General features: G+C 42.4%; 2 protein-coding genes across 4 annotated transcripts in view; both read left to right on the top strand.

The window, feature by feature from the left end:
- Positions 1 to 23,820, top strand: part of LOC138795583 (amine sulfotransferase-like) — an 84,704-nt gene that overhangs the window by 24,095 nt on the left and 36,789 nt on the right. The window lies entirely within an intron of this gene.
- LOC138794783 (amine sulfotransferase-like) lies at positions 288 to 22,515 on the top strand. Its single transcript, XM_069973649.1, has 6 exons — positions 288 to 457; positions 6,902 to 7,110; positions 8,526 to 8,652; positions 13,306 to 13,400; positions 20,584 to 20,764; positions 22,057 to 22,515. The coding sequence occupies exons 1-6, from the start codon at positions 298 to 300 to the stop codon at positions 22,185 to 22,187; spliced, it is 903 nt and encodes a 300-aa protein (XP_069829750.1). The 5' UTR covers positions 288 to 297; the 3' UTR covers positions 22,188 to 22,515.

Raw genomic sequence — 23,820 nt, 5'->3', positions numbered from 1 at the left:
GCAAAAAACGAATGCAATTCTGTCTCATCCGTTTGCATCCATTTTTCTCTTGACTTCCCTTATTAAAAAAAAAGGATCAAAACGGATGCGTTTTTTTTTTTTAAACGGACACAAAAGTTAACTACATTTTTCTGTCCATTAAAAGTAAACAATTAAAAACGGATATGTTGAATGCATTGCAAAAATGCAGTGTGAACCCAGCCTTAGCTGGTCTAAATCTTTCAATAAAATCCTTTGTTTAATACATCTTTTAGCAAAAGTTTAAATTTTTATCTTTTTAGGTTTTGGGAAGCAGAAATGGCCAAAGATGTATCTGAAGAAGTGATAAATAATATACTGTTTAATTATAAAGGCACCTACTTTGCATCTTGGGTTACATCACTTCAAGTTGTCAAAGATTTAGAGCATATGGAAGTTAGAGAGAGTGATGTGTTTCTTGTCACCTACCCAAAATCTGGTGAGTTGTACAAATATGTGACTAAAATAGCCATGAATGCAGGAGTAAAATCACACCTAACCTCCAAATCTGCTAGGATTTTCACTTTATGGCTATGTTCTAAAAGAAAAGAAAAAGTCATGTCATAAACACATGGGTGGCACGTCCAAAAATCAATCCACTGTATCCTCAGATAATAAATAATCTTTTTTTTTTTTCTTTTTTTTTGTTAAATTTTTTTTAAATTAACATAACTATCCATAGTCAATAGCAATAACCCCGCCCCCCCATCCCTCCCAGCCCCCGATGCATATATAACTAAAAGAGAGAAAAAAAAAATACAAAGTTGCCTTCCCTTTTTTTTATCCCCCTACTCCCCCCCCCCCCCCCCTCCCAATCGTTGACCCATTGGCCATTTCCCCCAAATCTTCTTAAACATTGGAATGTTGTTATTTTTTTTTTTGCTTTTATATAATCCATTGCTATTACATTGTTTACATCTTTTTTCCACATATAAATTTCTGGGGCCGACATCTTAATCCATAACCTCAGAATACAACTCCTGGCAGCGAAAAGGGTTCTAGCAAGCATTATCTTTGTATAAGACGAACACTTTAGATCTACAAAAATACCCAGTATAAAGAGTAATGGATCAGGATGTATTGTAAGCTTTGTGATTTTTTCTATCTCTTACCTCTTCCCAATATCTGAAGAGTTTTGGGCATCTCCATAGCATGTGAATTAGATCTCCTTTCGCCTTTTGACATCTAATACACCTATCTGAGTTATCGCTTCTTATCTTAGCTAATTTGGAGGGAGTATAATATGCTCTATATAGTATAAACAATTGTGACACATTATGATTAGGGCGGGGACTAGTCATATTTACAGCCTCAAAAGCTCTAGACGAATCTATGTTATCCCTCCCAAGATCATCTTCCCACTTTTTTTTATAGTGTGCTTTATCTATATGTTTAACTTTCAGTGACAGTAATTTATATATTTTCCCTATGAAACCTCTTTTAGCATTAGTTATTTGTGACTGAAAAAGTATGTGCTCCTGTACCCCAAATATTTTTTTATCCTGTGTCGCCCCAAAGGCGTGACAAATTTGCATATAACAAGTGCTCCCTAATACTCAATCCAAACTCCTGTATCAATAGATCAAAAGTTTTGATAATTCCCCCCACCTCAACTAAGTGCTCAACTTTATATATCCCTTATCTCACCCAAAATCTTGGATCATCTATTTTAGTGAACTCAATAATTTGTGGATTATCCCAAAGGGGAGTAAATTGATTTGAACCCTCAATGTGTAATATTTTTTTTGTCTTGACCCATACCTTTTTCAACATATAATCTATGGGAGTCTTTTTACTAACCAACATATCGGCCTCAAGCATAGAAGGCATATCAGGATGGTATTGATTACAATAATTCGTCCATCTGCCTGTAAAATCATACTGTATCCACTTAACTATATATACCATCTGAGCAGCTAGGTAATATAACTCGTAATCTGGAAGCTTATACCCGCCTTTATTTTTGCTTTGAGTGAGCGTATCATAGCTGATCCTAACGTTTTTATTTTTCCAAATGAGCTCATTGCATATAGATGTAATCTGTCGGAAGGTCTTCTTTGCAAACCATATGGGGCTATTAGCAAGAATATATAGGATTTGCGGCAATATGACCATTTTAATAATACTCATACGCTCCGCACCCAGATATCTTATGGTTTCTCTGGGGCTACATATTCTCAGTTGTCCAAAATCACACCGATCTTCTTCGTGGAACAACAACAGAGATGACTTAACCCAGTTTACTGCAAACCCTGAGTAGTGGCTAAATTCGTTTATAAGCTGGAATAACCTGGGAACCGATACTTTCATATCAGAGAGAAATAGCATAAGGTCATCGGCAAAGAGTGATATTTTCTCAACCCTGTCAGAATACACAAAGCCCCTTATATCCTCATCACTTCTAATCATACATGCCAGAGGCTCTATTGCTAAGTTGAACAGAAGAGGAGACAGGGGACAACCCTGCCTCGTTCCTCTTGATAGGGGAAAGGCCTCAGACAAAGCAGAGCTAACCAGTATACGAGCCTTTGGAGCAGAGTATAGAATCTGTAGCCAACGCATAAAGTTAGGTCCAAAGCCCATCCGCTCCAGCACCACCCACAAATAGTTCCACTCGATGCGGTCAAAAGCTTTGACCGCATCTAGTGAAACCAACGCCCTGCCTCTGGTGTCACCCCCAGTCTCCTGAATATTTGAATATACTCTTCTGATATTGATATATGCCCCCCTACCCTGCATAAATCCAGACTGGTCTCTATGAACCAATGACTCCATAACTGAGGCTAGCTGTTTTGCAAGAATTGATTATAAGATCTTTATATCTGAATTAATTAATGATATAGGCCTATAAGAATCTGGCCTCAGGGGGTCTTTACCCTCTTTAAGTATTACGACTATTACCGCCTCATTCATGGAGTCAGGCAATATTTTATCAGAATGAGAGGAGTTTAGTAGATCCAGAAACTCAATACAAAAGGGCTCCCCCATTTGTTTATATATCTACAGGTAATCCATCAGAGCCTGCAGCCTTGCCCTCCCGCATCCTCACTAAGGCTGTTCTTAACTCAGATAGAGAAATGGGCTCCTCTAAGTATTGTGCCTGGGCATCTGTAAGTCTAGGAGTAGAAACATTCTTTAAAAATTCAACTATACTATTGTGCCCAAGGCACAATTCCGACGTATACAACCCCCTATAATAATCATGGAAGACTTCCAATATTCCCTTTGTAGATGTAATTATCTTATCCCCTTTTTTAATAGCCACTATGCCATTTCTACTCTGTTGGTAATTAATTAACCGAGATAGATATTTTCCCGATCCCTCTCCCTCTATTCCCACTCTAGACTTCAGGAATTGTTCTCTAATCTCTGCTCTAGCTTTTCTCTTTCTTGCATCCATAAATTCCAGTTCTCCTCTGAAGCTGCATTTTTATAACTTGTTTCACAGCTATTTACACTCTCATACAGTTTTTCCTCCTTTTTCTTTGCCTCTTTTCTACACCAAGAGATTTTATAGTGAAGTATCCCTCTCAAGGTAGCCTTGAAAGCATCCCAAGTAGTCCTTATATTTGCAGTTCCTTTATTTATTTAAAAAAAATCCCTTTGCCTCCCCCTCTAAGTCTATCTGAATCAAACTCAGCCAGAAAGGGCTGATTCTAATAATAAATAGTCTTTATTATTACAAAAAACTACAAGTGCAAAACATACACATTAAAAAAAACACACAAAACATAGACATTTAAAATCACACAAAAAAATCCATGTGGGACCATGTCTGATAAGCAAGGTGCCACAACATACCGACAAGTAATAGTATATTGACCAGTATATAGTAATAGTATATAGCCCAAAATAAATATAAATAATAAGTTACTACGTGGGTGTATAATTGTGTATGCAAACCTAGATACAAATGTGCACAAAACAAGAAGTAACAGAGGCAAATGAGGCCAAAAATAAGGGCCAAAGAAAGAAAATGATATCACCATAGGAGGGAGTCCATGTCGGGGTCCAGAAAACCAGAGTTCCGTCTCTGTCACAAGACTTTCTCAAGGGTGCTAATATGATAGCATGTTCAACATATAAAGCACTTGTAATCAAGGTAAATGATCTCCATACCTACAATTTATCTCCCATTGGTTAGATCCCAGTCTGTACTCCGGAGCATGGCCATGCCTTCCACATAAACCAGTGCGTATGCGCACCCCCCGGACTGCCTCCAGAGTAATGTAGTAGATCACATGTGCAACCAACTTTATTGATACTGTGTTGGCACTATCAGATTAACCCTACAGGGGCCGGACTGGATTGTAATTGACATTCCAGCGTGAGTTCCCATAGCTCATTTAATTAGATCATCCTGCCTACATCACCTGGACTTCACCACATCATTCAACATCACAATGTGAATATGGTACCAAGCTTTCATCGGTATAACTAGTTGGTATATTGAAAGCGCTGTTATAAACCAGGTGCTACAAAGCCGTACAAATAGCGGACAGTATGTCTATATAAACTAACAGAAAACAACAAAGAACACGTAACAAAACATATAAGGTGATATAAGGTAATATAAGGTAACGTATATTCCCAGATACAGATCTACAAATTAGAAGGTGATATATAACAAACACCATTAAATATTTTTGTTATAAATGTAATAAAATGATCAATATAGAAATATATAAGATTAGACGCCTAAAGGAAAAGCATATTTTGAGATATATATATATATATACACACACACACACTCACAAATAATCTCATATGGTGAGTCCCAGGCAATAGTCACACGTTGAACTGTGTTTGATATAAACATACATATACACATGCATACATGCACACATACATACACATACAGGCACACCTACACACGCATACATCTATACATATATACATACAAGGAGATATCTTTTCTTATTACTGTGCTCATACTCACTCAAAGTACAGACCGAGATCAGAGGGAGATATATCAGTACAATACCTGTATGGAGATCCTAAATAACACATAACTGAGAAATACAGAATACACATAAAGATCCAAATATAAGTATCAAAAGATGTCTACTTATTAATTGAAGGTCAGTACTAAGGACAACTGTGCGCAGCAGTCAGTACAATGTACCGGGTGCTGACCTAATCTTAGGTCAAATAACGAAAAAAATCACAAAATATCAAAAGATATTTATCAAAGATGTGTCTGTTCATAGACTCTCAAAAAAAGAGTTTGCACATCCATCCTCCCAAAAGACAACACTGGTCCAATGGGAGATAGATTGCTCTAAAATTGTAGGTATGGAGATCATTTACCTTGATTACAAGTGCTATATATGGTGAACATGCTATCATATTAGCACCCTTGAGAAAGTCTCGTGACAGAGACGGAACGAGTGGGCTTTTCTGGACCCCGACATGGACTCCCTCCTATGGTGATATCATTTTCTTTCTTTGGCCCTTATTTTTGGCCTCATTTGCCTCTGTTACTTCTTGTTTTGTGTACATTTGTATCTAGGTTTGCATACACATTTATACAGCCACGTAGGAACTTATTATTTATATTTATTTTGGGCTATATACTATTACTATATACTGGTCAATATACTATTTTCACTTTTTCTTGTTTTTCTGCTACACACAGCTTAATAAATGTCATTAGACCTGATGAAGAGGGAGATTCCTTAAATCGCGTTGTCTGGTAAAAAAACATTTTTTAAACTTCACTGCCGGCTTAATGATCCTTTTGATGCTGCAGTTACTTTTGATGCCGATCAGCGCCCGATTTTTCCATCTTACTGTCGTATTTTGCTTTATTTGTCACAATGTGTGAACATAGCCTTACTAAGGACACTATTTTGTGGGACTTTGATGAGGATTGGTGTATATTTTGGTCCAATATGTTGTGACCGATTAATTAAAATGTAGCACTGCTATAGTGAATGTATCTAAGTAAAAAGGCACAAAAAAGGTGCAATAATGCAAAAATTGTGCAAACATATTCACCTGGTACTGACCAGACGTAGGCTTGCACCTGTTTTTGCGACTTTTAAAAAAGCCGCAAATGATAAATTGGGTGCTAATCCCGAATTATCCGAACTTTTGGGTGAATACTAAAAACAGGCAGATTTTTTAAAAAGCGCAACTAAAACCTATTCACCCATCAAATACTGGTTCATAAATAGAACTTATGGTGCGTTTACACGAAACGATAATTGGCCCGATCGTACGATTAACGATGTCGGAGTAACAAATTTTTTTCATAACGATCAGCATTTAGACGGTACGATATATTGTACGGAAAAATCGTTTTGCGATCGCGCGCCCGCAGCCCGGCCCCCGCTCGCAGCCCGGCCCTCCGCTCGCAGCCCGGTCCCCCGCTCATCCGCAGCCCGGCCCCACGGTCAACCGCAGCCCCCTGCGCCGCCCTGATCGCCACCTCCGTCGCCACTCTGATCGTCACCCCCGCCACCCCGGGGTCGCGATCGGGGCGGCGGGGGTGGTGATCAGAGCGGCGGCGGGGGTTGCGATTGAGCCGATGCAGGGCGCTGCGGATGAGCGGGGGGCCGGGATGCGAGCGGGGAGGCGGGCGGCCGGACTTTCGCGCGACGACTGTTTACAGGGAACGATCGGCAAAGTTTTTTGCAAACGACGAACGACCTTATCGTTAGAATTCGATCGTTATCGTGCAAATGCGCACTATAATCGTTTCGTGTAAACGCAGCATTAGACCAAAAATTGGTGAGAAATCCAATTAATCACCTAAAAATAGGCGAAAAGCCCTTGATAAATTTCCCCCTATGTTTTATAATCAATTAATTAAAAACTTGTATAACTTCTCAATAACAATAAATGGTGTAAATAATAAAAGCTGTAAACTCTCTTGCAGGCACAGTATGGACACAGCAAATTCTAAGCCTAATATTCAATGAAGGCCATCGAAATGGAACAGAAAAAATAGAGAATGTAAATAGAATGCCATGGATTGAATATAACCCTAACAATATAGACTTTAACAGCCGTCCATCTCCTCGTCTCTTCACAACTCACCTGCCTTATTATCTAATGCCGAGAGATCTGAAGTCGAAGATGCCAAAAGTAAATCATATAAGTATTTTCTTACACTGTTTTTAGTTTTAATGAATGATTTAATAATATATGCATGGCTTTTTGTTTCAGCCATTTTTACAAAAATAAATATATTTTCATTTTTTAACATTAAATTTAAATCATCTTAACCAGAGAAGTCATAAAAATAATTCCAGTTTTTATAAAATTACAAATTTATAAACCTGGAAGATGTAGAAAACACATAGTGGAACCAGATTGTCACAAGGAATCAGTAGCGGAGATGAGTTCTTATGGAAAAGGGGTATACACAAAGAAGGACCTCATTCACACGTCCGTAGTGCTGTCCGTAGCTGCAGACCCGTAGCTACAGACAGCACTATGGGTGTGCATCCGTAGTTGCACAGACCCATTCGTAGATGAATGGTGATCCATGCTGTAATTGTGGTCTGTACCAAGGTTGACCAGTATTTTTTGCAGCACGGATCATGGCCCCCTAACATGTACAGGGCCATGTGAACGGGCCATTCAAATGAATGGGTCTGTAATCTGTCTGCAATTGTGGACAAGTTTTACAGCCATGTGAATGAGGCCTAAGGTTACAAAGTTATTCCCAAACCCCCTATACATCCAAGGTGACATTGTCAGAGGCAGCTTGTATCAACTGTGTCTGTACTACAATATAGGACACTGAGCAGGAACAAACACCTCTGTGTGGCTGGCAGCGCCTCCTGATGTCTGTATGGCAGTATTATTTGGCCACTAAATGATAGTATTATGATAGTACACCCCTAAACTATTTAAAAAGATTTAACCAATAAAGCTCCAGCAACACAGGTTGAGGTTGAGATGTTAAAGTGACTCTGTACCAACAATCTGTCCCCCCCAAACCACTTGTACCTTCAGATAGCTGCTTTTAATCCAAGATTTGTCCTGGGGTCCGTTCGGCAGGTGATGCAGCTATTGTCCTAAAAAACAACTTTTAAACTTGCAGCCCTGTGCCCAACGGCCGGGGCTTGGAGTATCTGTGCCCTAACTTTGCACCACCCCTCCGTCCCTCCTCACCGCCCTCGTCACCATTTTTCCTATTCCTCTGCAGTGAAAACTACACAGGTGCCTTAACAATCCAGCCCATGTGTCGTGCTGACACAGGTGATGAATAATAGAGAATGTGCCTGGAGCATTACTAATGATGATGAGGGCGGTAAGGAGGGACAGAGAGGATGTGCCAGCCTAATGCATATACAATCTAGGCCACGGCTGTTTGGTACAGGGCTGCAAGTTAAAAAGTTGTCTTTTAGGACAATAACTGCATCACCTGCCGAACGGACCCCAGGACAGTCACTTCAAATTCTGTTATTAATTAGGAAATGAACACATTATTTTGAAATATTTGTTAATCAAAACTGTATTGTAATAAACTGCTCATTTCTCCCTTTTTTCAGATTATATATGTGTGTCGAAACCCAAAAGATGTCCTGGTGTCCTTTTATCACTTCTACAAAATGATTCCACCCTTAAAAGAACCATTCGATTGGGAAACATTCTTTAATCTCTACATATCAGGGAGAGGTATTATCGTAACAAGCCTAAAATAACTTTTTGATCTGATTATAAGCATCTGAACTGTAGTTTCTTTTTCCATTTTTAAATAAAGTAGCCATAAGAAAAGAGCCTTAAAGGGGTTGTCTGTCAGGGACCATTTTTTAGGCAATTCCGGGGATGGAAGTGGTTGAAAACACTGACATCCACTTACTTCCCTGGCTCCAGTTCTGTCACCTGCATTCTGCTGCTCGGGTCCTCCTGTAGTGTCCCAGTACAGGTGGTCCACTAAGTTTTATACCATCTAGATAAACTATCTCTGTCAGGTGCCACGCTAAGGGATGAAGCTGTACTTAGGACTCCCGCCACTTGGTGTCCCACTTTCCTTTGTTATGTTAGGTGCACATCTGCAGGATTGTACAAGGTCGTATTTGTGGATATTGTTGTCCAATCACTGGTGCAGACTTTCTATCCCTAATCCGCTCTCTATCTTTCTTTCTCTGACACAGCCCTATAGGAGGGAAAGAGGTTTACCGTTCAGGGCAATCTATTTCTGTTCTCATCTGGGAAGAGTCCAGTTCAGTGTTTGGTGAAAGAGACCAAAGCCAAGAGTTACTGCTGCAATAACTTAGCGGGCCTGGTCAGGAACAAGAGAGAGATTTCTTTATGAGAGACCGCTAGTATGCAGTGTTAAAACCTAAAGGTGGGGTAACCATGTCCAGGTCACCCTTGTTTATGCTGGGATCCTTCTTTCAAGTTAGGACAGTCACCACAGGGAGAAAAGACTGATCCCCGGTAGGACAAAGTTGTTAAAGGCCAAAGTATCCTACTGAGAACGCTCTACTACCTTGGAAAATCTTGAGGAGTTGGCTACGCCCAGAGACAAAGTCCTGGGGCTTGTACTACCCAACCTGGCCCTCTCTGAACTGGCTGGGGAGAAGGCGGTCATATATAACAAAAGATATATATGTATATAAACGTGAGTTTGAGGATCTTCTATATCTACCTATTCTACAGTAATCCCAGCAGATTGCTGCATTAATTAGACAAGGGCCCCTAAATGGCCCCTACACCTCCCTTGGAGGAGTCTCCTTCTTCTAACTGCTATTCTTCTTCATCGCCACTGTCTCGAGCTCTTACTATTTTTTTTGCACTTGCACCTGTGAGCAGTTCTGTTGAATATTTTTGCGTTGCACTGAAGTTTTTCTTAGCAAAAAACAACCTGTTTAAGTGCTGAACCCTCACACTACACTACCTCTTCTTAAAGGTCTGGTGCCCATGTGTCCAGAGGTGGGTATCACCACTCCTGGCCACCATGATAAGAGAGCTTCAGCCCCAAAACACCAGAGCCCACCTGCTGCCTCAACACCTTACTCAGCGCCCTGGGCCACAGCATTCTGATGTCCAGCTGCTCACGCGGTTCTGAGATGTGACATGGCAGGCCAGTTTAGCCAGACAGTGCCTGCAGCGGTTTCCCAGATCTGCCAATGACTGGCTGAGTGGGCCTGCCACGGCACGTCTCAGAACCACGGAAGTGAGAAGACATCAGAGAACCAGAGCAGTGGAATGCGGGCAACAGTGTTGGAGCCAGGGAGGTAAGTGGATGTAATTGTTTTTACCCACCCCCTCCCCAGGTATTGCCTAAAAAGGGGACCCGGACAGACAACCTCTTTAACCAGTTCAGGTTCAGAGTAAATTAATCATACAGTGTTACTCCAAAACAATCTTTTATTTGCATGTCCACATTTAGGTTAAGGTGGCACAATTAGGGGGGGGTTTCCGGCCATAACATACTGATGAGCTATCAACAGAATAGCCCATCAGTAACTGATTAACACCCAGTCCCCTACTGTTCAGCTATTCAGTGCCTGCACTACACAGTGAATGGCTCTGGAAGCATTTGACTCTGTTCACTGTGTAGTGGCCAGACCTGGTCACTACAACTCAGCAGCTGTACACTTGAATGGGGAGGGGGCTGCAGTTATGCGTCACCACTGCTACACAGGAAACCTCTAATTAGTCTGTTTTGCCCGGAAAACCCCTTAAACAGTCAACACACTGTTTATGAAATAGAACTTGCCAGGTGCAACATTTTATTAATCCCTGATGAAACAAATCACTGTGCTGTATTACTCTTGCAGTAGGCAGTCAGGAATCTGCAGATGGTGATGGTTGAGCTAGCTGGGACTTGTCATTCTTGAGGTTTTGAGAATGAGTAGCCCAGCACCAGTGGGATCATTGGCTTTGGGGCACTTCTCTGAGTTCCACAGCAGTATGACGAGGGAGTGCACTCATGGAGGAAGTATCTGTTCTCTGGGGCACATCTTATATAACATGTCAGAGAGATGGTAAATGGGTTAATAATAATGTCCAGTGTGCAATGACATAGCTATGCACAGTTCTTTATATGAATAAACCTGGCAGTAGAATGTCTTTACAGGCTTGTTCACAGCAAGGCAATGGTACATGTGAAGAGGTACCCCTTCCTAGCAGTAGTGCAGACAGGCATATGAGGAAGATATTAGAAAATTCACTCCTTTAGCCTTTTGTTAGGAAAACAGTCCTGAAATATAGGTATTTTCTCTGGTTGGTTGAAGTATGTAAGGAAGTAGTAGTATTCACGCAGGTTGAGCTGCAATTGCCGGGATACAGGATATACCTTATAGATTGTAAGCCCTCGCGGGCAGGGTCCTCTTCCTCCATGTACCAGTCTGCCTTTTGCCTTCGTGTAATGTGTTTTTGATCTTGTAATGTTCCTGTTTGTTACCACTATTGCTTGTATAGCTCTCTGGAATTAAGGGCGCTTTATAAATAAAAAATAATAATAATAATAATAACAGGTCTCTATAGAGACATGACATGATAGCCACACGTATTGGTACCAGAAAAGAAACAACTTATGAAGGTGGACAATCACCCCCTCTCGGGAGTGACAACATATATGACTCCTGGAGGTGATTAGCTTGTATCCTCTTAGCATAGACTGAAAGATTTACCAGGAATCTGTAAATGAACCCCATGCACTCCCAGGTTAGGATTTGTGAAGCTGTTCCCATGGCATAGTGGCAGCAGGGTGAAGCTTTTCCTCCCTGGTGAACAGGCAACATACTAGACAAACTCGGGTAATGCTGCGTTTACACGTAACGATTATCGTGCGAATTTGCGCGATAACGGTCGAATTAGAACGATAATCGTACGTGTAAACGCAGCGAACAATCGAACAACGCACGATAAATCGTACATTTTGATCTTTCATCAGGTCATCAAATCGTCGTTCATTGTATGCAAAAAATTCGCAAATCGTTCAGTGTGAACAGTCGTTCGCCGATTTAACCAATGTGTGAGATAGGCTTAAACGATCGCAAAATGATCGCAGTGCGAATTTTCGTACAATATATCGTACCATCTAAACGCTGATCGTTATAAAAAAAAAATCGTAAATCCGACATTGCTAATCGTACGATCGGGCCAATAATCGTTATGTGTAAACGCAGCATAAATCAACCCACTTTCAGAACTACTGATGTTTATATAAAATGGTATTTAAAGCGATTCTGTACCCATAATCTGACCCCCCCCAAACCGCTTGTACCTTCAGATAGCTGCTTTTAATCCAAGATCTGTCCGGAGGTCCGTTCGGCAGGTGATGCAGTTATTGTCCCAAAAAAAAATACTTTTAGGCTATGTTCACACTAAGTAAAACTACAGCCGTAGTTTTGCGGAGTTGAACATAGCCTTGTGTGCAATGGGATCCCGGCCGGAGCGTACACACATCGTATACGCTCCGGCCAGGATTTGTGCGGCGCCGGAAAAAACTGACAGGTCAGTTTTCTGCGTCCGGAATTCAGTTGACACAGTTCACACAGTGAAGCGAGCGGCTCCGGCCGCTTGCTTCACTGTGGGCTATGGGAAGCTCTGATGCGGGTGCACACTGATGCGCCCACATCAGAGCTCCGCGGCCGGAAAGATCACCCGGACGGTACTTAAGTACCAGAGACCGGTTGTTCTGTGACCCGGCCGGGGTCACGGAACGGCCGGTCTCATACGTAGTGTGAACATAGCCTTAAACTTGAAGCCCATGCCAAACAGAAGTATCTGTGCCCTAACTTTGCACAACCTCTCTGTCCCTCCTCCCCACCCTCTTCATCATTGGGAATGCTCCAGGCAGATTGCCTCCTATTCCCCACCTGTGGAAGCCTGGCACATGGGCTGGATCGTTAAGTACATGTGCAATGTTCAGCATGGAGAAAATGTTTCAGTGGCATTCCTAATGCTGAAGAGGGTGGGGAGGAGGGACAGAGGGGTGGTGCAAAGTTAGGGCACAGATACTCCTGTTGGGCACAGGCTTCAAGTTTAAAAGTATTTTTTTGGGGACAATAACTGCATCACCTGCCAAACGCAGCTCAGGACAGATCTTGGATTAAAAGCAGCATCCGAAGGTACAAGTGGTTTGGGGGGGTCAGATTGTGGGTACAGAGTCACTTTAAAACCTGTTGAGATCATATACCATACGTAGCAATTAGCCCCCCACACACACACACACACATTGTTGTCCTTTATATTAATTTGTCCCCTTCTGTACTTCCAAGTGAACTTGCACTAAAAAGAAGAGTGATTCCCAAGATTTGAAAAATTTTTATGCATTTAAAATCCTACAAGGATATATCTTTTCTTATTTTACAGTTATGGGTGGCTCGTGGTTTGATCATGTTAGTGGCTGGTACACACACAAAGATGATTTCAACATACTTTTTATGACATACGAGGAAATGAAAAAGGTAATTAGTGTTTTATTTGATAATATGAAAATAAAACCTGCGGACAATCTGTTCTGTAATTTAAACCATTTTGAAATACTAACAGAACCATGGAACTATGAGTACAGTATGTAAGGCTCTTAAAACTCATTAGATGTTAGGTGTATATTACTGATAGTGTCTGTCTTTGTGGGCACTGCCATTAAAAAAAGCTTTTTGAGTGTTCAGACCCTGACCAATCAGGAGAACAAGCCGGGAGAAGTTCACGCAGAGTTAAATTACTCAGGGTGATTCTGCCATGAGGCTACTTGAGTTGTGGTCTCAGGTGGAACCCTCTGGGGTTGGTAGTGGGACAGCAAGACCAGTGGTAGCGCCTGTCGAACCGGGGTCCAACCGGCCACCACTTGCTATGCCTGGCTCTTTAACTCCGAAAGCTTACAGTTAAAGGCTGCGTTCACACTACGTATATTTCAGTCAGTATTGCAACCAAAACCAGGAGTGGATTAAAAACACAGAAAGGATCTGTTCACACAATGTTGAAATTGAGTGGTTGGCCGCCATATAACAGTAAATAACTGCCATTATTTCAATATATCAGCCGTTGTTCTAAAATAACAGCAAATATTTGCCATTAAATGGCGGCCATCCACTCAATTTCAACAGTGTGTGAACACTGTGCACACAGGCACGTCTGTTACAACATACCCCTGACAGCTGACATCACTTCCCGGATGTATACCATAGAGAAGCCAGGAGGGGACAAAGATCAGTGGGGTGGCACTGTAGCAAGAAACTCCGAGGCAGGCAGCATCAGGCTGCCTGCACTGGAAGCTCTCCGAATAGCACTGGGGACATAACAATATACAATATAAATATCACAACAAAAACAATATAAATATCACAACATTTATAAAACATGCCTGTGGCTGAACACAACTCAACCACAGGCCTGGCAGGGATCCAGTAGGACATTAGCGCGCGCCCGCATCAGAGCTTTCCCCTGCACACTATGGAGCAAGCGGCCGGAGCCGCTCGCTTCATAGTGTGAACTGACAGGGTTTCCTACGGCCGCAATTCATTGAATTACGGCCACAGAAAACTGACATATCAGTTATTTGCGGGGCCGCACGGGATCCCGGCCGGAGAGTATACGATGTGCATACGCTAAGGCTGGGAACCCATTGAAAGTAAGGCATGGTTCCACCCCGCAAAAACTACGGCTGTTGTTGCCATCAGCAACAATGGCCGTAGCTTTACGTAGTGTGAACATAGCCTTAGGCTATGTTCACACGGCGTCAGAAACCAGCCGTTCCGTGACCCCCAGCCGGGTCACGGAACGGCCGGTCTCTGGCCAGATCATCTCGGCCGTTAATTAAGTACTGGCCGGATGATCTTTCCGGCCGCAGAGTTCTGATGCGGGCGCATCGACGCGTGCCCGCATCAGAGCTTCCCGTAGCACACAGTGAAGCGAGCAGCCGGAGCCGCTCGCTTCACTGTGGAAACTGACAGGTCTTTCTGCAGCCGGAATTCACTGAATTCCGGCCGCAGAAAACTGACATGTCAGTTATTTGCGGCCCCGTATGGGATCCCGGCCAGAGCGTATACGATGTGTATACGCTCCGGCTGGGATCCCATAAAGAAACAGGCATTGTTCCACCGCGTCAAAAGTACGGCTGTTGTTGCCAGTGGCAACAACGGACGTACTTTTATGTAGTGTGAAGCTAAAATTATTATGTTAATTTGTTTTCCCTAAGACCCATTGGCATCACAACATATGGGGTAAATTCGCCCCTGCGAGCCCCTGGGACGAAGGAATATTTAATGAAAAAATAACAATTAAATTTTAATCCCCTCCTCCATGAGGTATAAATAGGCTCCACCTCCCCCTAGACCTCAGTCTAATTATAAAGAAACATAAAACACATGGAGGGAGTCTTGTGATGCCAATGGGTCTTAAGGAAAACAAATTAACATAATAATTTTAGCTTCCCTTACGTCCCATTGGCATCACAACATATGGGGAATTAGCAAGCATTATCCCCAATGGGCGGGTTATTTATTACGTCCGCATTAAGAACAGATCTTGCAAAGGTTGTTCTTGACAAGAAAGAAGTATCCAGCCTGAAAAATCTCACAAAGGTAGTCAAAGAAGACCAGGTAGCTGCCTGGCATATGTCCTCAAGTGGCACAGCGGCACGCTCTGCCCAAGTGGAGGCCACACCTCTAGTAGAGTGAGCCCTGGTAAATTCTGGTGGATCCAGATCAGCAGAGGAGTAACATAAGGCAATGGAGTCACAGATCCATCTGGATATTGAAGGTTTTGAAGCCTTCCTCCCCTTGTTCTTTCCTGTGAAAGGGATAAAGAAATTCTTGTCTTTACGAAAATCACCTACTCTATGTAGATAGATCTTGATAGCTCTGAATACGTCCAATAAAGAAAGATCCAAGTCTTCTTCAGATGATCCAGTAGGAGAAAATACAGGCAATACTATAGGCTGGTTGATGTTTGCAAATGAAGCCACCATAGGCAGGAATCCTGGAAGGAACCTAAGGATAACCTTGTCTTGGGAAAAAATCACGTATGGAGGTGCGGAGCCAAGGGCTTGAAGATCTCCAACTCTCTTAGCAGAGGTAATGGCTAGTAAAAGAGAAACTTTCAATGTTAACTTGAAGTCTACTTCCTCCCAAGGCTCAAAGGGAGGAAGACACAGGCGTCTCAACACAAAGGATAAGTCCCATGGGTCTACCTGCTTTACCAGGTTAGGCCTAGTCTAGCCTTAACAAAATTCTTTACCTCCAAGATCTGAAAAAAACGTGAGTTTAGGTGTGCAGAGAGGGCTGCTATCTGCACCTTGATGGAACTAGGTTTTAATCCTTTATAGAAGCCTTCCTGTAAAAACTCCAATGACTGTGGAGTAGAAGGTTTAAGTCCATCAATACTCCTGCTTGCACACCAATCTTGAAAAATCTTCCAAATACGTGCATAAGATTTATTTGTAGTGCTACTACGAGCGTGAGAAAGGGTATACTATACCTTCTCAGAAAAACTAGAGTCCAATACGGTCCTCTCAGTCTCCAAGCTGTCAAGCTGAGGCTGGAAAGATTCCTGCACAGATGTTGACCCTGGAATATTAGATCCGGATGCAGAGGTAACCATATTTATGGGCAGGGTGAACCATGACCCCTTCGGCCAGAAGGGAGTTATTATTATTACTGACAACTGATTTTCGTCAAACTCTGGGAATCATGGCTATGGGAGGAAAGATATACGCCAGCTGGTATGTCCATGGTATTGTCATTGAGTCCACTACCATGGGATTGTCTGCCCTGTAAAGGGAACAGAAATTCCTCAGTTTGGCATTGCTTGCTGATGCCATGAGGTCTCTCTGAGGAAGCCCCCACCTCTGGGTTATTTGAATGAACACTCTCCTTGAGAGAGACCATTCCCCCGGTAATGTCAGGCCTCGACTCAGTCGATCCGCCAATGTATTGTAGACACCCCTGATATGAATCGCAGAGAGTCCGGTTATTCTGGTTTCTGCCCAACAGAAAATCTTCTCTACTTCCCTGAGGAGAGAAGGGGATCTGGTACCTCCCTGTTTAGGTACGCCACGCAGGCCATGTCGTTCATCCGGATTCTGACTGCTCTCTGTAAAATAAGAGAAGAAAAATGAAGAAGAGCTGGGTAAATTGCTCTGAGCTCCCTCACGTAGGAGGGCAGAGCAGATTCCTGTTGACTCCAAGATCCTGCAGTCGTGATGACTGTCAGATGAGCTTCCCAACCTGTTCCTGAAGCATCTGTCGTGATGGTTACCCAGTGTGGTTCTGAAATTAAAACTCCATGTTTGACTTGTCTCCACCATATTAGAGAATGTCTTATTTGAGTCGATAGAACATGCATCGCATCCAAATCCTTCAGGCCTCGATTCCATACTGTTAGTGCTTCTTTCTGATGAAATCTCATGTGCCATAACGCCCATGCCACCGCGTTCGCAGCTGAGGCAAGGAGCCCTAGAAAGCGCATTTATGTTCTTATGGATACCTGACGAGGAGGAATTAGGAATTAAGTCTGATTTCTCTATGTTGATGAGCCAACCTAATTGTTGAAGTATATCCTGGACATAGGATCTTCTGAGAAAGTTCAGTTGAACGAAGTCTGAGTCATAATCAACCAATCGTCCAGGTAAGGGATAACTTTATCCCCTGTAATGGAAGCAAACCATCATGGTGACACTACCTTTGTGAAAACAAAGGGTGCGGAGGTATTCCGGATGGAAGGACTTTGAATTGTAAGTGTCTTACCTTCCCCTGGATTTGGATGGCGATTCTTAAAAAACTCCTGTGCGCCTTCAGAATCGGTACATGAAGATATGCATCCTGTAGATCTATGGTGACCATAAAATCTCCCTCCTGGAGGATAGATTTTACTGATCTTATGTTGTTCTCCATGTGGAACGTCTTCTTTACGATGCACCTGTTGAGATATTGCAAATCTATAATAAGCCTTCACTTTCCGGATGGCTTCAGCACTAGAAACACTGGGGAGTAAACTCCCTGACCGATCTCGGATAGAGGAACATCCTCTAGAGCCTCAATGGAAAAGGAGGTGAAGAATTTCTGTCTCTAGGACTAAGTGTCGTTCTGGCTTAAGATTTCTTGACAGAAGAAATCTTGGAGGAGGAAGAGATAATAAATGAAGGACATAACCATTTTGAATAATATTTAACACCCAGTGATCTTTCCTTAATTCTTCCCAGGCAGGGAGAAACAAACTCAGACATCCCCCACTGGACTGCTTCTGGCGTCAGAGGTCTGGTTTCTTGTTGGTGTCCTTATTCTGCTGCTTCCCGGAACCTCTTCTGGAATAGTTTCTTCCTCGACCTCTGTACTGGTGTCTCCCTTTGCCTCACTGAGGAGATTTTGCTCTGCGAAAGGAATCACGGCTTTTATAGGACAATGGTAGTGATTTCCCCTCCTTGTCAGACAATTCCTCCATTAATTTATCCAGCTCAGAGCCAAACAGCCTACCTGGCTGGAACTCCATATTACAGAGCTGAATTTTGGAGTTAGCATCTCCAACCCAGGGTTTTAACCATAGCGCCCTTTGGCAGCGGTCGAGAGCGTACTAGTTTTTATACGCTAACCTGGTTCCCTGAGATGCAGCATCGCAGAGGAAGTCAATGGCCATAATGACCTTTTTTAAGGAGCGTAGGACCTTGTCCCTGCTAGCTCTACCTTCCAAATTTTCCTGGACCTTGGTCAGCCATCTTCTTAGGCTTCTAGAAACCTCAAAAGAAGATATGGAGACTGCCCCTGTGGCTGCAGCTGCCGTATATGATCTCTTGAGGGCTACCTCCACCCTTCTATCCATCGGATCCTTAAGATTGGATCCGTGCTCTGCAGGCAGCACAGTACATTTCGACAGTTTGGCTATGGCCGGGTCCACCTTTGGAGGCTCAATCCAGTCCTTACATTGTTCTTCCTTGAGAACATATAAGGTCTTAAACCTCTTGCTCAAACCCGGAGCCTTTTCCGGTTCCTTCCATTCCGCCTGTAACATAGACAATGAAGTCTTTCCCACAGAAAAAGCCCTAGGCTTTTTTTTTTTTTTGAGGAGGACGAATCCTTATCCTCTTCTATTTCCACAGGGTGTATTTCAGCTTGCACAGCTTGGCAGAGCTTGTGAATTCTATCAGCTGTGAAATACCCCTTGAATAATTCTTTCTCATCTTCAGAAGTAGAAGAGGTTTCAGAAGAAGAGGATGACTTAACTTCATCAATCACAGTAAAACTAAAAAAATGAACATAATCCTACAGCCATAAAGTAATATACTCACAGGCTGGGAGTAGAGAGAGAAATACTCCGTTTGGTCTTTATCTTAAGACACGGGCGGCGATTCTCATTAGCCGCTAAAGTCTTTTGCACATAGTCCTTGAACCATACTACTACATCCTGCACATCAGGCTCCTCATAGGTTTAGGTCTGCATGAAGGACAGCGTACTGAAACACATAGGCATTCATAAATATTTTTATGAAAGAAAGGATGAATCTTATCTGGAAAAAATGATCCTCCTACGGTATCCATAGCCGTCAGGTAGAGGAGTCTGACACTCGGCACATGAAGTGCTTCCTTAGAAGGTCTTTTGCCAGCAGCAGGACTGGTCTCCATTTCAGACATCTGCAAATAATCAATGGATTACAATACATATAAACCACTAGCCTGGCTAGAGTGATACCGGAAAGAGACACTAGGTGGCAGCAACACTTACTTTTAAGTATATAGAAGAGAGATCACAGCACTTTGCAGATGATTTCTATTAGACCCAGATGAGCCACAGAAAATCCTTCCAGAGGAAGACAGCCAGACCTAGAGGTAGTAAAGCTTACCTTCTGCCTTGGACACACAGCTAATCCGGCGTGCAGAGAGCGTGCGCGCCGCTGCCGCCCCCCGGAAGTGATATCACGCCGACACCGCAGTGCTGAGACGCACGCAGCGGCGATGCGTTCCACAGTCGAACGCGACTGGAAGAAAAGCCAGCGGCTTGGGTGACACGCAGAGTGCGTTCCAAGACTCACTAGGTAAGAAAAACTTAAAAGCTAAGACCTGCAGAAGCAAATATCAGGATACTACCTGGACACCGGCTCCAGCGGCATCCCAGCAATCATTACCTGGAGAGAAAACCTGAATGCAACAGGTAAACAAAGCATAAAAACAGAGGAGGGACAAAGTCCCCTAGGGCTAACAGCAACGAAGTAAAAAAAGACTGAGGTCTAGGGGGAGGTGAAGCCTATTTATACCTCATGGAGGAGGGGATTAAAATTTAATTATTTTTTCATTAAATATTCCTTCGTCCCAGGGGCTCGCAGGGGCGAATTTACCCCATATTGTGATGCCAATGGGACGTAAGGGAACATAGCCTCAATATGAAAAATGAAGGTGGAAAATACAGGCTAGCAGGTGTTGCAGTACCACTGCCATTACAGAGCTTGACTGGTACGTTAGCTTCCCAGATCCCAATACACACTTCAAAAGGGGATTAGGACCATAGCCGCTCTGCTCTGAACCTCAAATATGAAATTACAGATTTTTGTGCTTTGAGTGAAACTATTTGCCAGATGGCTGAAACGTTATGATATCACATTGATGTGTTCCTATTCCCTTGCTTGTGGGTTTTATAGTTATTATTTCGTTCCTATTTTAGGACCTTAAACCTGCTGTGAAGAAAATATGTAAATTTGTGGACATAAACCTGGATGAGGAAGCAATAGACCTTGTGGTAGAAAAAGCGACCTTTAAGGAAATGAAACAAGATCCTCTTGCTAATTATATATTTCTGTCAAATGACATTGCAGACAAACAAAGAGGAGTTTTTCTACGTAAAGGTATTTAAAAATTTAAGGAGTTTTTCGAGGGTTAAAAAATTTAAAGCAGCAACATTACAACAAAAAGAACCTTTATATACTATATAATCTTATTGGTGTGAGGAATGACATGCCATATAAGCTGGTGATCACTGCAGCCAATCTCTGCTATAAGGAGTGTCATAACCACTAGCATCACTGCTTGTGTGTGTGTTTATAATTAGGGATGGTCCGAACCTGACGAGGTTCGGGTTTGTATGAACCCGGACTCTCGGCAATGATTCCCGCTGTCTTAAACCTCCGTGGAGCGGGTGGATAAAGCGGGAAGACCGCCTGGAAAACTGGGATACAGCCTATGGCTGTGGATGTATCCCGGTTTTCCAGGCAGTCCTCCAGCTATATCCACCCTCTGCACGGAGGTTTAAGACAGCGGGAATCATTGCCGAAGGTCCGGGGTCATACGAACCCGAACCTCGGCAGGTTCGGACCATCCCTATTTATAATCGAAAAAGGGTCTGACAGCTTACTTGCCAAAAGTTCATCCAAACCTAAACATTCAGCATTTTACTCCCGGTGGCTAACGAACTTGGATGAAGCCCTAGGGAGTCCTGGAAAACACGGATACAGCCTATGGTTTGCCTGGCATCCCTAGGGCTGCATCCAACTTCTCCAGATTCTGGGAGTGAAATATTGAGTTTTCGAGTTTGAGCGAATGTGTCTGAACCCCAACTTTTTGCAAGTTGGCTCAGCACTAAACAGAATTCTTTCCAAATTCTAAATTCCTTATCTTTGCCAGTGTGAATCGTATATAAGGGTACAAACACACACGGTATATACGCTGCGTATTTACTGCTGCAATACGCAGCAGATACGCAGCAGATTAGATCTAAATAACTGAACACAGCGTCAAATCTGCACCATCAAATCTGCTGCGTATCTGCTGTGTATACGCTGTGTGTTTGTACCCTTATACAGATTTACTAATTTAGGGTACTAACTTCCTTTAACAATTAAACATGGCATTCTAAAGGCGCCCACACATCCTAGGCTACAGTCATCTGAACCGGCCCTACTCGCCTGTCTGTTGTTTTCCTTATTTAGTCCAGCTTAGTCACCATTGAATGTTTATTAAATAAATACTGGATAGTCCCTTTAACAATCGCCTTTTGGTATTTTTCATAGGATTCATTATAGGTTACCTATCACTCAGTTATAGCAATGATGTATTTTTTGATTTTCTTTCTTTATTCATAACCTCACTGTCCACTGAACCTAAATACACTGGCTCAGCTTTTCTCTATATTCTTTGCCAGGGACTGTTGGTGACTGGAAAAACATCATGACAGTGGCCCAAAATGAGATGTTTGATAAAGTTTACAAAGAGAAGATGGGAGATCTGCCAATCAAGTTTTTATGGGACCTTAATGAAGAAAATACATCCTAGAGTTCTGTTATCTTCATAAATTAACCCCTTAAGGACCGGGCCTGATATGGCCTTAAGGACTGGAGCAAATTTAAGAATATGACCTGTGTCACTTTATTCATTAATAACTTCGGGATGCTTTTACCTATCCGGCTGATTCTGAGATTGTTTTCTCGTGACATATTGTACTTCACATTTCTTGTAAATTGGAGTCGATACTTATAACGAATCTTTATGAAAAAACCCAAAATAACATGAAAAATTGTGAAAAAATGCATTTTTCCAACTTTAAAACTTTTCTGCTTATACAGAAAATGGTTATACCACATGAATTATATATTAAATAGCAAGAGCAACATGTCTACTTTATGTTGGCGGCATTTATTAAACTATATTTAATTTTTTTTAGACAATAGAAAGCGTAAAACATTAGCAGCAAATTTCCAAATTTTCAGTCAAATTTCAAAATCAGATTTTTAGGGACCTGTTCAGGTTTAAAGTGTATTTGAGGGGACTGTATGTTAGAAAGCCCCACAAGCACCCCATTTCAGAAACTGCACCCCCAAAACTCTGCAAAAGCACATCCAGAAAGTTTTTTAACGCTTTAGGGGAGTCACAGAAATAAAAGCTGAGTGTGTAAGAAATTTGTAAATTTTAATTTTCTGTGCAGAGATTTTATTGTAATCCAATATTTTTCATAATTATAAACCTATTACCAGAGAAATGCACCCCAATATTTATTGCCCCGTTTCTGCAGTTTATAGAAATACCCCATATGTGGCCCTATTGCGCTATTTGACACAACCACAAACCTCAGATATAAAGGAGCGCCCAGGGAATTTCAATGGCTCCATTATATTTGGTCATTTCTGACTGTACCACTTCAGGTTGGCAGAGGCTCTGGGGTGCCAAAACCTAAAAAACACCCCTAAAGGGACACCATTTCGAAAACTACACCCCTCAAGGAATGTAAGAAGGGGTGCAGTGAGCATCTAGACCTCACAGGTGCTTCACAGATTTTCCAAACAATATGGCGTGAAAAAAGACAAAAGTAATTTTTACACTAAAACGTTGTTCTAGCCTTCAATTTTTCATTTTCACAAAGGGATAAAAGGAAAAAAAAAACACAAAACATATAGCGCAGTTTCTCCCGAGTACGGAAATACCCCTAATGTGGACATAAAGTGCCAAGCGGGCGCAGCACGAGCGTCCAAAGGAAAGGAGCGCCAATTGGCTTTTGGAAGCTGGATTTCACTGGAATGGATTTCAAGGGCCACGTCGCATTTACAGAGCCCTTGTGCTGCCAAAACACTGGAAACCCCCCACAAGTGACCCCATTCTGGAAACTACACCCCTTAATTAATCTAACAAGGGGTGCAGTAAGCATATGGACCCCACTGGTGACGGGCACAAATGTGGAAATATGTGACGTGAAAGTGAAAATTTTAATTTTTTCACTTTCACAGCACAAATGTGCCCGTCATCAAGGGGTCCATATCCTCATTGCACCCCTTGTTAGATTCCTTGAGGGGTGTAGTTTCCAGATGGGGGTCACTTGTGGGGGGTTTCCAGTGTTTTGGCAGCACGAGGGCTCTGTAAATGCGACATGGCGTTCATCATCCATTCTAGCCAAATCCAACCTCCAAAATCCAAA

This window comes from Dendropsophus ebraccatus, chromosome 6 (genome assembly GCF_027789765.1).
Source record: "Dendropsophus ebraccatus isolate aDenEbr1 chromosome 6, aDenEbr1.pat, whole genome shotgun sequence".
NCBI lineage: Eukaryota > Metazoa > Chordata > Amphibia > Anura > Hylidae > Dendropsophus > Dendropsophus ebraccatus.
The sequence above is the reverse complement of the archived record's forward strand: the minus strand, read 5'-3'. Positions and strand labels throughout refer to the sequence as shown.

Excerpts from the sequence above, each read along its gene's own strand:
- LOC138794783 (XM_069973649.1), top strand. The coding sequence starts at position 298 with ATGGCCAAAGATGTATCTGAAGAAGTGATAAATAATATACTGTTTAAT. Across the intron at positions 458-6,901 it reads TGTCACCTACCCAAAATCTG|GCACAGTATGGACACAGCAA; the intron begins GTGAGTTGTACA and ends ACTCTCTTGCAG. Across the intron at positions 7,111-8,525 it reads TGAAGTCGAAGATGCCAAAA|ATTATATATGTGTGTCGAAA; the intron begins GTAAATCATATA and ends CCCTTTTTTCAG.